The sequence below is a fragment of the Pagrus pagrus genome (genome assembly GCF_965226575.1).
Source record: "Pagrus pagrus genome assembly, chromosome: 16".
Lineage (NCBI taxonomy): Eukaryota > Metazoa > Chordata > Actinopteri > Spariformes > Sparidae > Pagrus > Pagrus pagrus.
Genome location: NC_140200.1, coordinates 22,187,044 through 22,200,103, shown reverse-complemented (window position 1 = coordinate 22,200,103; position 13,060 = coordinate 22,187,044). Strand labels below are relative to the sequence as shown.

Sequence of the window (13,060 nt, the reverse complement as noted above, 5' to 3'; positions counted from 1 at the left end):
GTTATGCTCTGTTGTTATTATGCACGTCATGGTGAGGGGGAGGGTGCCGCTGCTGTGTGTGTGAAGGCAGAGAGGGAGAAGGACGCAGCGTCGTCGGGGAGGGGAGGGGCGGGGGTATCGATACTTTTGAAAATGAGTATCGTATCCGGATACAACATTTTAGTATCGATACTTTTTTGAATTTCGATACTTTTGACAACCCTACCAAAACTACATAGTGCTCCTTTAACTTAGCGAGCAATTTAAGTGATATAGGAGGTATAAGATGATTTGAGAATTACTAAAATTGTCTCAGGGCAGTTAGAGCTTTACAGAGGTAGCACTTTACAATCACTTATAAAGAAAAGTCAAAGCCAGTGAAGCCTGTCTACAACTGGCCTAATAATAATAAACTTTATTTATATAGCACTTACTCACTTATAGCACAAACAGAGTTTACAAAGTGCTTTGACAATCAAGCAAAGGCAGGAAGTTCGGGAATACAATATTACGGAACAAGCACTCAACAGTCAAGCCAAACACAAGGAGGCCTCGTCTAAGGTGACTCAAAACAAGAAGGCAGAACAGAAAACTTAAAAACGTAAAATGTCAAGAGGAGTCATTACAAGTCAAAGGAATATAAAGCGATAAAACAGGCAAAATCACAGGAAAAGAAAGGGAGAGAAAAAAAGTAATACAAAAATAGAAACGAGTAAAAGAATAGAATCAATAAAGGACGATAAGAAGACGACATGCTAATAATTAGCATTATTATTAATAACAAACAGTATTTATACAGCACCTTTCATACAGCAGGGTTAAATCAAAATGCTTTACAATTAAGTGAAGAAACAAATAAAAACAGGCAAATTAAAACAATACTATACATTAAAACGGAGCAATCAAATAAATAAGCAGAAGAGGCAACAAATATTTCACCCTGCAGCTTTAACATGTAAGATTCCTGTATATTGATAATGTATTGATGATGTTTAAAATGTAACATCTATATTATATTTGTATTTGTGTGTGGACAGAACTACGGTGTGGAGTCAGACAACCTGAAGACTCTGGTGGGGAAGATGAGAGCGGCGCACCACAGCCTGAACAGCGCCGTGTCTCAGCGCAGGAAGAACCCTGCCTACCACAGCAAAATCTCCCATCAGCCCTCCAATGAATTCCTGACTGCCGTGGTGGAGCTGATCGGAGCCGCCAAGAGTCTGCTGGCCTGGCTCGACAGGTAGACACAATCAGTTCCTAGATATCATTTATACATAAAAACTATAAACTCTACCTTTCATACACACATCATATTTAAAGCAATCTATAATGTGTTTTGCATTGTGAATACAGTTCCAGTTTTAATTAATGTGTCAATCAGTGGGACAAACATGATGATGCAGGTTAAAACACACAAGTTCAACCCTCATGGCAGCCATTTTACTCACTGTAATCTCCTGTTTAGATCATATGAACTGGTGGATTTGATATATTTCCATTTTTATTATATGAACATTTAAAGCCGCTGGAGTAATGTGTCAGCCCCCACAAGTCTACATATTGTTTCTTTAGTAGCTGAATTATTTTGTGAACGTTCACTTTCTCGCCAACAGCTGAGATGTTCAGATTGATTGTGCACAATAAAACTACAGCAAGTAGCTCGTTAGCTTAGCTTAGCACAAAGACTGGAAAGGAGAAAAACAGCTAGCGGGGCTCTGTCCGAAGGTAATGAAACCCATTTACCTCTGAATCTCACTGATTAACATCTTATATCTCATTTGTTAAAAGATGTACATAAACTAAATTTTAAGAACTATTTGTGGTTTTAAACTAAGCTAGAATGAGAGACTTATCAATCTACTTATCTACCTCTCTATCTTGTATTTAGGTATTTTTAGTATTTGCACAAATAACAAAATACGCAAAAAACTAAATTCATTAAAGGAACAAAAAGGATTTTGCTTGTGAGATTTACAAAACCCCATAAAGGGTCATAAAGACAACTTGCCAAAAAGGGAAGAAAATTTAAATGTGTTAATGAAAAACTCTTGACGAGTTCAGTATCTATAGCGAACACCAGATTTGTGTGATGTGAAGCCAATGAGAGTTTTATGGTCCAGTAGGTGTGTAAGAGGAAAACAAAACGGTGGTAAAAAGCAGCCTCTCACACACTCTCACCGTCTCACACTCACAGTTATTAGCACTGGTCCTCGTTAACATGTGTGCTGCTTGTCTGCTGTTCGACTCGTTCAGCTTTTTCTCAGCTTGTATCAGCTTGAACAACATTCCTGCTCGCTGCAGCTGTTAAACACTGACAAGTCACTGCACCGACGCTCATAACGCACCTGACATCTGTCGTGTGTCAGATCACTCAAACGCTCCTCGAGCTGAGGTTCGTTTCATTGAATCTGAATCTAATACCGTCCTCCAAATCATCTAGAATCTAGTCAATCGCTAGAACAAAAACTTCAGGTCCAACTCCAGTTGAGATCTACATTTTGGAGGCCGCAACTGTAAAAAGACATAAGCAGGGGAAGATAATGAGAGATGCTGAAATAAAATGGTGATTGAAATGTATCTCTGAATCAGAACTATTAAGCTGAAAAGGCTAAAAATAGGGATATGACTCCTGAAACTGAAACTTTTAACCAAAAGACTCCTTGTGCTTTGGCTGAGCAACCCATTCGTCAGAATAAATGTTTAGCACTGTACATTTCTTCAAACCACAGACATGTTGAAACTTTACATTTCCTTCGGTTCTCTTTTCAATCTTATATTTTGAGAGCGCTTATGCTCTGGTTAGGTTAAGCACAAAAATCACTTGATTAGAGTAAGGAAAAGGTCATGTTTTTTCGCCACAAATATGGCTGGAAAATGTCAAACGTTTAGTTAAAAATATTCAATGGTTTCACACTTACATTCCGATTTGGCAGACGTCCTGTCAAAAATATCAGTTTCGTTGCCACAAACCATCTGAAAAAAATGACTCGATGTCTCCTTAAAAACTATTTAGTGGTTTCACACCAATAGATGTTGAAATGCTGTCTCCAACAGTGGTCCCTTGTTTGGCAGCCGTCTCATCAAAAATATCCAGTTTTGCTCCCACAAACCAGCTGGAAAATGTCCCGTCATCTCGTTAAAGATGTTCATTAGTTTAAAGCTTACAAATGTTGAAATGCTGTGTCCAACAGTGGTCTCTGGCAGCTATTTCTTCAAAAATATCAGTATATGTTTTTTTTACCAAAAGCTGGCAGGAAAATATCCTGATGTCTTAATGTTTAATGAGGTTTAATGCTTGCACATTTTGAAAAGCTGTCTCAAACAGCTCACATGTCCAGTTTTGTAGCCACAAACTGTCTGGGAAATGTCTTGTTGAAAATATTCAGTGGTTTCATGCTTACAAATACTGAACCGCTGTCTTGAACACAAGTCTGTCAACTGGCAGCTATCTTGTCAAAAATACGCATGTAGTTTTATAACCACAAACTGGCAGGAAAATGAACTGACATCTTCTTAAAAATATCCAGAGGTTTCACGCTGACAAATGTTATCATGTAATTTGAATGTGATATTGTTATCATCAGAACTGCTGAGTTTGAATGCCGTGAATCTGGCTGTTTTGTTCCGACCCTTCAAACTACTGACAGAACCAGCAGGGTTCATGGTTTTACTCCAGGTCATCACACTGTGATTGCATCTATATTTTGTCTCTTTGCAGGACTCCTCTGACGAGCGCCAACGACTTCACCTCCACCAAGAGCAAAATCATCCAGCTGTGTCTGGAGCTCACTTCAACTGTCCAGAAGGTCAGTGAGGCTCAAACATCCCTGTGGTGGTGTTGATGGTGTTCAGGATGTTTCTGCTTGATTTCATGAGATTCATTGTTTAGAAACATCATCTCTGATGCTGAAAGAGATGAATCAGATGTTTTGTGTGTTGAAGGGACATCAGAGAAGGGACGCAGGTCATGAACTGCCATGTTGTGACCCTCTGGGACTGTTTATTTTCAGGCTTTGATGTTGATGATGATAATGAAACAGATAACTCCTGTTTACATGTACAAAGTCCTTCTGATGATAAATCTCTTTCAGATATGAGTTTTACCAAAACAAGCAAAAACAGGAGGCAGTTATTACATTTTAACTTGTTAATCCTTTGATTTTGTCCTTGAAAATGCCTTACTATTTGTGTGGAGGGGATATTTAAGTAAATGCTACATCACCTATTTTCTTAATAATGGAAGGAGAACTTTGCTGTTCGTCAAAAATCATTCGTCAATCTTCAGGTGTTCACTTGTGTTTCTTGTTGCTGCTTCTTGTCTGTTCAGGTTGACCTGTTGTTGACTATTGAGCTGTCAAACATGATGTGTCAGCCAGCAAACACTCATCACGCAAAATACCCTGAATTATAGTAGCGTTAAGAGCCAACCTTCTCTTTTTACAGCAGGTGAACCCTTGTCTGAACATGGCAGTAAACAGTTTTTATGAGAGCTTCCTTTCGTTGAGCTTTACAAGACATTTGCTGGAAAGGTGTGATTGCTCTACTTGGTTTAAAATGCTGTTTTGAATTTTTATTAAACTCTTGAAAAAAGGCAGATGATTCTAGCAGCAATATAAACAGGTGAAATGTGGAAAGTCGTTTTTAGGATCGAAGTTGTGCAGTTGGTTGTGTATTGCAGCGCGTCGCCTCCCATCATGTGAGTGCAGCGCTGAGGCGTCGCCCCGCCGCGCTGTCATGCAATCATCCTGTCAGCCTGTTTGCAGGGAGCTGTTATTTCTCCGACCACAGGAGGAATCCTCTCAGTGTCTCTGGGAGGCGTTTGCGGTCGCTCCCTCTGGTTTCACTCTCCTGAAGGCTGTCATTTCTCAAATATTTGTTTTCCCGCTGATTCCCATCCCGTTTCTGTTTACCACAGTCACACAGACAGGCTTGTGAAAAGGAAAACTGTGTCATTTCATGTGATGGGCTCAAAATTCTTTGAATTTTAACTTGAACTTGAATTATTTTTGAAAAGAAGTAAAATATGCTTTTGTTTCTGGAGTGTGTCTGAACACTGAATGTTAGTTTTGACAAGATAAACTCTGGTGTTCCCACCATTCCCTTTACATTCTCCTGAAATATCTCAGAATATGGATAAAACTGCTTTTTAGTCACTATCCTTATTTTTGTATTTTTGTATCAAACCTACAGTTTTTACAGTTTGTGCCTCTCATGTAGGCTATCAGAACCATCTGGGTTATAAAATAGTGAAGAAGCTCTCCACAGATTGTACTCATGAAGTACAGTTTACTGTCAGGAGGAGGAATACTCAGCTTGTGACAACAGTTGTTTATTGTCTTCTGTGGCTCTGCAGGGAGCTTTCAAAAGTTCAAAAAATATCATAAACCAAGCTGGGACACGACACTTCTGTCAGCCATCTTCTTTTGAGTCACAACTTGGGAAGCAAGTTAAAAATGTTTTTCTATCACGCAGCGGATGGGATTTAATTTATTCAGCTGGTAAGAAGTGTCTGAGGAGTGTTGTTAAATGACTTGAATGTAATGATTATACACAAGAGGCAAAAACTGGAGCCACAGCCACATCAGATCCGATAAAAGCATTCTGATGTTATAGTTTCAGTTAACTTTAGTTTATTTGTAGGAAAGTTAGCCAAAAAGTGAATAAAAGTAAAATACAGGTGCAGATGAGGTAGAAAACCATTATCTGAACAAACTTCACCTCAGATAAATGGGAAAAAAACAAACGTATATTTATATGAATTAAAAAAAGCAATGCAAAATAACACATGCATAATTTACATGCATTTTTCTGAGCGCTAGCGTCTTTTATTAATTTTTCCCAATGAGGAGCAAGCGTCTGTAGCAGCAGGTGGCTGCTCAGAGAAAAGGCGCAGCGCCCAGCGTCTTTTTTCAGAGCGCTACGTCTTCTTTGTCTTGGCCAAGGTGATAATATTGACTGTATTATTGTCTCCTATGGATCATGTCATGCACCCACATCCCCCTTTGCTCTGACGTTTCAAATAAAAAAACAAACGGTTGGTAAACCACAAAGGGGCAGTGTCGATCATACAGCGGCAGCTGTCAAGATACAAGACACACAGAGGGAGAAGGCGCACAAACGCTTCATCCCAACACTCCTGACCGTACAGCCAGCGCTTTTCTGCCCAAAAAATGCCTAATCACATTATATAATCACATTATGTTTTGTTTAGGGCTGCAACTAATGATTATTTTCATTATCGATTAACCTGCAGATTCCCAGAAGTATCACTGAGGACATGACCACTTCTGTCACCTTGATCTGCATTTATAAACATTTCACTTTGACTCAAATCTGAAGTAAAGTTCTGTTAGTTTGAACTGTGTTCGACTGTACAGTAGAGAGTAAAACACTTGAATCATGTGACTTTCTGTTCCTTATTTATGAGGATAACTTGAGTCTTATCATCGTTTTTGGATATCTTCCTGTCTCTCTCAGAAATAAAAACACAAAATCAGAGGAAAGATTTAGAAATAAATCACATCACACTCATTTAACTGTTTTGTTCTTCATCCGTCTGAACTGAAACTGGAGTTTTGAAATAGAGTCCTCTTATTTCACAGGCTTATGTTGATGAAAATCCAGATGTTTGTGAGTTTTTTGCAGTCAGTCAGTCTGTCTGTCTTTCTGTCCGTTTAATTGCAGGACTGCACTGTTTATGAGATTGAAGAGAAGATTCTTGAAGTGGTGAGTATCGTTTCTCCTTTTTCCTCTGGTTTGGATGTTTGGTGATGCTAATCGGAAACACACATGCACACAAACACACACACAGATAGACACACAGACACAGAGTCGGTGGAACACATATTTCCTTTTCCTGTCTTCTACTGAGTGTCCTGTGTCCTGTGGTTGTGTGTGTGTGTGAACCTTCAGGTTTGTTTTTTCAGCTCAGGACCGTCCACTTCCTGTCTTAGATAACACTTCCTGTTGGTTGTCCTGTTGTTCTCAGAATACTGAATCAGCTGATGTTAAATCACTTTCTCTCAGATTTTGATGCGACCTCATGACCTCAGACTCAAGTTTTAGTTTAGTCGCATAAATCAAACACTTGAATCAGTGAAAATACATCCTGGTCTTCTTGTTACTCTTCAGCAGCAGCATAACAGGCTGATAAGTCACACAGTTTCCTTAAAAATGAGTTTAGTGGATATCCCTTTCGTAGTTTTTGTGTAATCCTGCTGACAAACCAACCAACAAACAAATGGACAACAAAACGATTGATGATTTTTTTCTTTTAATATTTAATTTGATTTCAGTGTACTGTCAGAATCTTCTTCTGTAATTTGTCTTGTGTGTCAAGACGTTCACTACTTCACATAAATAACAAAACACATTTACCCAAACAATAAAACCAATATTGCAACATATATAACATCAGACATTACATACACTCTGCAGAGTGATGGTAACCATTTCAACTAAACTTTGTCAAATTCCCAGATATTTCTGGTGTCAATCTCTTTCCTGTAGTTTTTCATACTCTTTCTCACGTCTGACAGCACTGTGGGTGTCTCAGTTCTGTTCCTCAGTGAAAGGCTTCAGTTCAGTTTGTTTGTCCAGGTGACCAAAAGGGAAACACTACAAAGACAGATAAAGTAGCAGGAACCTTGAGAACAAAAAAGCTGTGACAGCCATGAAGTTTTGTGTGAATACAGTCATGTAAAAAAAAAAACAGAAAATACACCAGAAATTAGCATAAAAATGACCAAAATTTGCAAATCAAAAGACAAAGAAGGGATTAACTCTCCTGAGCAGCATGCTTTTCTGGTTAATTTGTAATTTCCTGTTGGTTTCTGTTTTCCTGAGCACCTCCCAGCCTCCCTTGAGCTCAGACCTCCTGCTGAGCATCAGTGTCTCGTCAGTATTATTATATGAGGCTGTGTTTGGTTTGTGTTGAGGATCCTCCTCCTGTCTGTTGTTCAACAAAAACTACAGTGCTGCAGCATTTAGAGAGTTTATGATGTGATCTGCTCTGATTTCTGAGGACTTCATCAGTCTATTTCTGCCTTTTCCCTTCAACACAGAGAGGTTAGAGGTCAGGGACACGAAGCTTTAGTGCTACACAGCAGGTAGTCCTTCAGCATTTACAGTCATGAGAAGGGAAGCTGGTGTGAGACCACCGTGCTGCCACTGACTTCCTCTCTTTAAATCGTTAAGAGGTTTTCTGATTCCAGTTTATAAAGTTTGAAATGTATTTTTGACTTTTGAAAACAGTTTTCTCTGACTCTGTGAAACTTGTTTAGTGGAGTAATGTGCAGAATTTCGGTCAAAAAAGAAAAGATTTGACCCAAACGATATAATGTAGCAGTCATTATTGTTAAATCTGCAGATCATTTTTTAATCATCTTTTATATGTCACATTTTAGAAGTTAATTAATGGCATTTAATGGCATATTTATTAATTAATAAGGCAATTTCTGTCTTTCTTTTTTTCTTATTTTGGCAGTTCCAGTCCTTCATACAAGAAAAGTAGCAGATTTTCCATTTTGAGAACCTGGAACCATCAAATATTAATTTTTGCTTGAAAAAATGGCCAAAATGATCCGAATTATTTCTGTAAATCAACTAAATGATCAAAAGACTAATTGTTTCAGGTCTGTATGTAACTCGAGAGCTTTGGGAATCAAACTGTTGACATTGAGCTGTTTTTCTGTATCCTTGCGTGTGTTTCAGTCCCGAGCTCTGAACGGCGTCTGTGAGAAGACTGTGCAGGCGACCTCTGACCCCTCAAAGAGTGAGCTGGCCTGTCTGGAGGAGGTGCACATCACTAACGTCAAGCCTGGGGAGGGACTGGTGAGCTGAGAAAATACAGTAAACTGTAGTATATATACATAGTCGAGACATCATTATTTACATTCAGAGTGTATCAGCAGGACATCACCGTCACATATAAGTGCCGAGTGCAGTAAAAAGAAAACCCAGAATTTAACCCGACTTCCCCTGAGAAACACTAACTGATATTTTGGTGCTGCACCATGAACCACAATCAGCACCGAGGCCAAAACAGAAACAGATGGTGGTCTAGAAAGAAAAACCACCACTGCAGCAAAGCATTATAGAGAAACCACAGCAGGTTATTTATAAAGGAGAGTCATATATACGTTCTTAAACACTGAGTCCTTTAAATGTGTTTGACCTTTCAGGGTATTTACATCAAATCCACCTACGACGGGCTTCACGTCATCACAGGGACAACAGAGAACGTGAGTGTGCTGATTAAAAAGCTGTTTGCAGACACTTTGAGAGCAGATGGACTCTCAGGTTGTGTGTTGACGCTCCAGACTATGTTGTGTCTAGTTTGAACAATTTAGCTTTCTAACGAGAGTAAAACACTTATTCTGCTCCTCAGTCTCCTGCAGATAAAACCCAGAGGATTCACGCTGGAGATGAAGTCGTTCAAGTCAACAAGCAGACAGTGGTGAGTCAGAAGTCTTTAAAGAAAAAGTTCCACATTTAAGGAAATACGCTTATCGGCTTTCTTGCAGTTGTTCGAAAAGACGATCAATACCACTCTCTGGTTTGTATGCTAAATATGAAGCTAGAGGTGTTAGCTTAGCATTGCATAAAGACTGAAAAGATAAGGAAACAGCTAGCCTGGCAGCACAAAGCAAAAAAAACAAACCACTGATTTCAAACGGTTTCTAAATGATACAGGCTCAGTGATGTGCAGTGTAAACCCACTGTGACGTCACCCTCTGGTTTGTGGATTACCATTTTGAAGCCTCAAGTCTGGCATAACAGCTGTCTCCATCTTGGTTTTTTGGGGCCAGAGTGAGCAAATTTGGACGAGAGAGAGGATTCCCTGATTGGATCTGACTGACTGAATGAGACCTTCATTTACAAAATGAGCATCATTCTGTGTTGAAGAAAATACTTGAAACTAAAGATTGAGACCATAAACTCATCAGGAAATTGTTTACTGAGGTCATAAATCAAGTGAGAAGTAGGGTCATTTTCTCACAAGCTTACATGCAATTGGACTGAAAATCACCTCAAGATTTGGTTTCACTTGTCATAAAATAATACTGTTAAGGGCAAAAACCATAGTTACATTTATTAGGAAACAAATGTTAAAGTTATGAAGTTTAAAGCGCCCTCTTCAGAGTTCTGCTCTGTGATTGGTCCAGGTGGGCTGGCAGTTGAAGCACCTGGTGGACAAGCTGAGGGCGGAGTCTGGAGGCGTCGTCCTGGTGGTGAAGAAGAGGCCGGCTGGAATATCTGCCGGTTTCGCAGCCGCTCCGCTGAAGAACCTGCGCTGGAGACCGCCGCAAGTACAGGTGAGCTGCCTTCCATCATCATGTCGGCACAACAGGTTCAAACATCAAACCTGCTGAAGTCTTTTTCAGCGAGATACTGAAATCAGAAGGTTCTTTGCTGTTAATCTCTTCTTTTCTCTCCAGCTTTCTTTTTTCTTCTTATCATGCTTAATAGAAGCACCAGTATCAGCAGGTTGTCAGCCAACACTGAAGTTTCTTATGTAAAAGGCGGCACAAGATCAGATAATGCATAAAACAGATTGAAAAACAGATTACAGCAGTGAAAAGCATAAATGAGACAATTAAAATGGAGCATAAGACAATAAAACTCAAATTAAATGGTGCTCGTAGCACCAAAAACACAAAGAATTATCCGCTAACTGTGCAGATAACTTTGTCTCTATGGAGCTTTTTAGTGTCTGCCAGCTCATTGTTTTGGTTTTACAGTCCACAACTTTACTGTGTTGGTTTACTCGTAATGAAACCCTTGTCTTCAGCAGCAAAAGAGCCACATATTCCCCTAAGGAGTTGTTGGAGACTAAAAAGGGAGATAATAATGGCTAATGAGGCTAATGTAATCTGGGTTCTTGAAGAGTTTTGGAGTTTGATGCCGCTTTAAAAATGGGAACAGTCCGACAGTCATTACTGCCACAGTGCCATTGAGCCAGACACAGATCCCCCTGTGTCAGCTCTAAGGTGTGACAGTGTGAGACTGTATGAAAGTGAAGCAGACTGTCTCAGTATCCCTGCCTCAGAGTAAATAAATCGCTCCTCTGCTGGATTCTCCGTCTGTCATCGTAGCTTTTAAAGAAGCTGTTTCTGTTTGTGAGGAATCCGACCAGAAGACGCAGCAGCCGTCCGGTCTGCTGCTCCTCTGAGGTGTGTGCGGGAACAATGGATCTTTTCTTCCCCTTTCCTGGAAAACAAGAGGAGAGGAAACACTCCAAACATCAGGCTGGGTCGATGTCAGACATCTTTGGAACATGACTCATTCGTTACTGCAACAATGTGACAATTATGAATTCAGCGAGCCGCCTTCAGGGGTTTTATGTTGACAGAGGTTCAGGATGTGTGTGTTTGGGGGAGATAGGCTTCGACCGGTCGATGCGTTCAGTCTTTAATCTCGGCTATCAAAACAGAAATGAAGTCTCACTGTGACTCCCACCATTCAGATCAAAGGTCATCATGAGTCAACGCTTACGTCACCTGTACTTCTACTCTGTGCAGTCACCACCTTCCACTGTAAAGTACATAATGGTTTGGATGCAAAAGATATTTATTTTTATTGCTGAAACAACTACAGTATGTTAATTAGTTAGATGATTTCCACTAGTTCTGTAGGAAGAATTTTTTTTCCTTATTACAAGCAAGAAACACCTTATAAAAATATATATTTTTTCACTTACTTTCAGCGTGGCATTTTTTCCAGTGAGTCCACGAATCATTTAAGATGTTTATCAAGCAAAAATGCAAAATGTTCCATGTTCTAGTGTCGTGAATATAAAGATTGACTGCTGATGAGACATAATAAACATTTTGAAGATGACACTTTGTGCTTTGGGAACATGTGCCGGCCATTTTTCACTATATTTGGACATAAATTAGATCAAATCACAAACAAAAAGATCAATTGATATTAAAAAAAACAATAATTGCAGACCTATAAATGAAAGCATCTCATCACAGAAGTAATCAAAGTCGCACGTGTTTTTGCAACATATAGAGCAGGCTGACTGAAGTTGCTGTGTTTATGGAAATTCAGAAGCTTCAGAGGTGAGGAAGGAAACAGAAGAGCTTCGTCTGCTGTTTCTCGTCTCGAGCTGACACGTGTTGTTGTTTTATGATAAACACCATTACAGGAATCATTACCTCAGACTGAATGTTGTTAAAGCTCAACAGAAAGACAAATGACAAGAAGTTTCAGCAGGGAAATGTGTAAAACAAACAAAACGGGTTATTCTCTTTCTCTTCTCCCGTCCAGACCTCTCAGGGAGCTCCGGGTCTCTACAGAACTCGACAACCAGAAACCTCAGATGCTCCCGGGAAGAGAGGGAAGACGTCCATATTGGATCTGCACGTCCCTCCTCCTCCCACAGCACCTTACGTACCACTGTGAGTACCTGCGTCTACACTGATGATAGTATTATAAAGTAAAACAAGTACTTCCTCTTTGGGTATGGAGAAGAAGTGGTTGGACATTAATTCTGACTTGTTTCATATTTGAGTTTTCATCCTCCTCTCCGTTCCCTTCTGCAGAGACGCGAACATGAACATGTCTCAAGGTGTGAAAATGAGGCCGAAGTCTCCAAACTCGTGTCTGGACGCTGAAACAAGGCGACGCCTCTCTGTTGCCGATGACAAAAGGGCGTCAGTCAACTCCCCGCCTGAACCCAACCCATCAGTCCCTGTTCGCATGAGACAGCACTCCTCGAAACGATGTGAGTGACACAGACAAAGAAACCATCCAATTGCCTTTGCAACAGTGGCGGCAACAAAAGTACAACTTGAAAATGCTAGAGGGGAGGAAGTTGTTTGTTTCCACTTTAAAGAAGCAAGTAAAAAAGTTTAATCTCCTCAGGAAAATTCCTTGCTGTCGACATCTAAAGCTCAAAATGTTCCTCACAAATAAAAAAGTACAAGAACACACCCACACAGATGATATCTTTCTTTTTAAAGGATGTGGTCCAGTCTTACGGAATGAATATGATGCATTCATATAGACTGACGTCAGTCTATTTCACTGGGTGGTTTTCTTTATACCTGATATGTTTAGAAAGAGACAGTTT

General features: G+C 39.8%; 1 protein-coding gene across 4 annotated transcripts in view; it reads left to right on the top strand.

The window, feature by feature from the left end:
* cnksr3 (cnksr family member 3) overlaps positions 1–13,060 on the top strand; it is a 39,038-nt gene that overhangs the window by 21,660 nt on the left and 4,318 nt on the right. For 3 of the 4 annotated variants that reach the window (XM_084378352.1, XM_084378354.1, XM_084378355.1), the window contains 9 exons: positions 1,017–1,219; positions 3,698–3,785; positions 6,664–6,705; positions 8,692–8,811; positions 9,162–9,221; positions 9,368–9,436; positions 10,146–10,295; positions 12,256–12,386; positions 12,531–12,712. In XM_084378352.1, coding sequence (XP_084234478.1) covers positions 1,017–1,219; positions 3,698–3,785; positions 6,664–6,705; positions 8,692–8,811; positions 9,162–9,221; positions 9,368–9,436; positions 10,146–10,295; positions 12,256–12,386; positions 12,531–12,712 — 1,045 coding nt within the window. The remainder of the gene's footprint in view (positions 1–1,016; positions 1,220–3,697; positions 3,786–6,663; positions 6,706–8,691; positions 8,812–9,161; positions 9,222–9,367; positions 9,437–10,145; positions 10,296–12,255; positions 12,387–12,530; positions 12,713–13,060) is intronic. The other variant, XM_084378353.1, reaches the window with a different exon arrangement.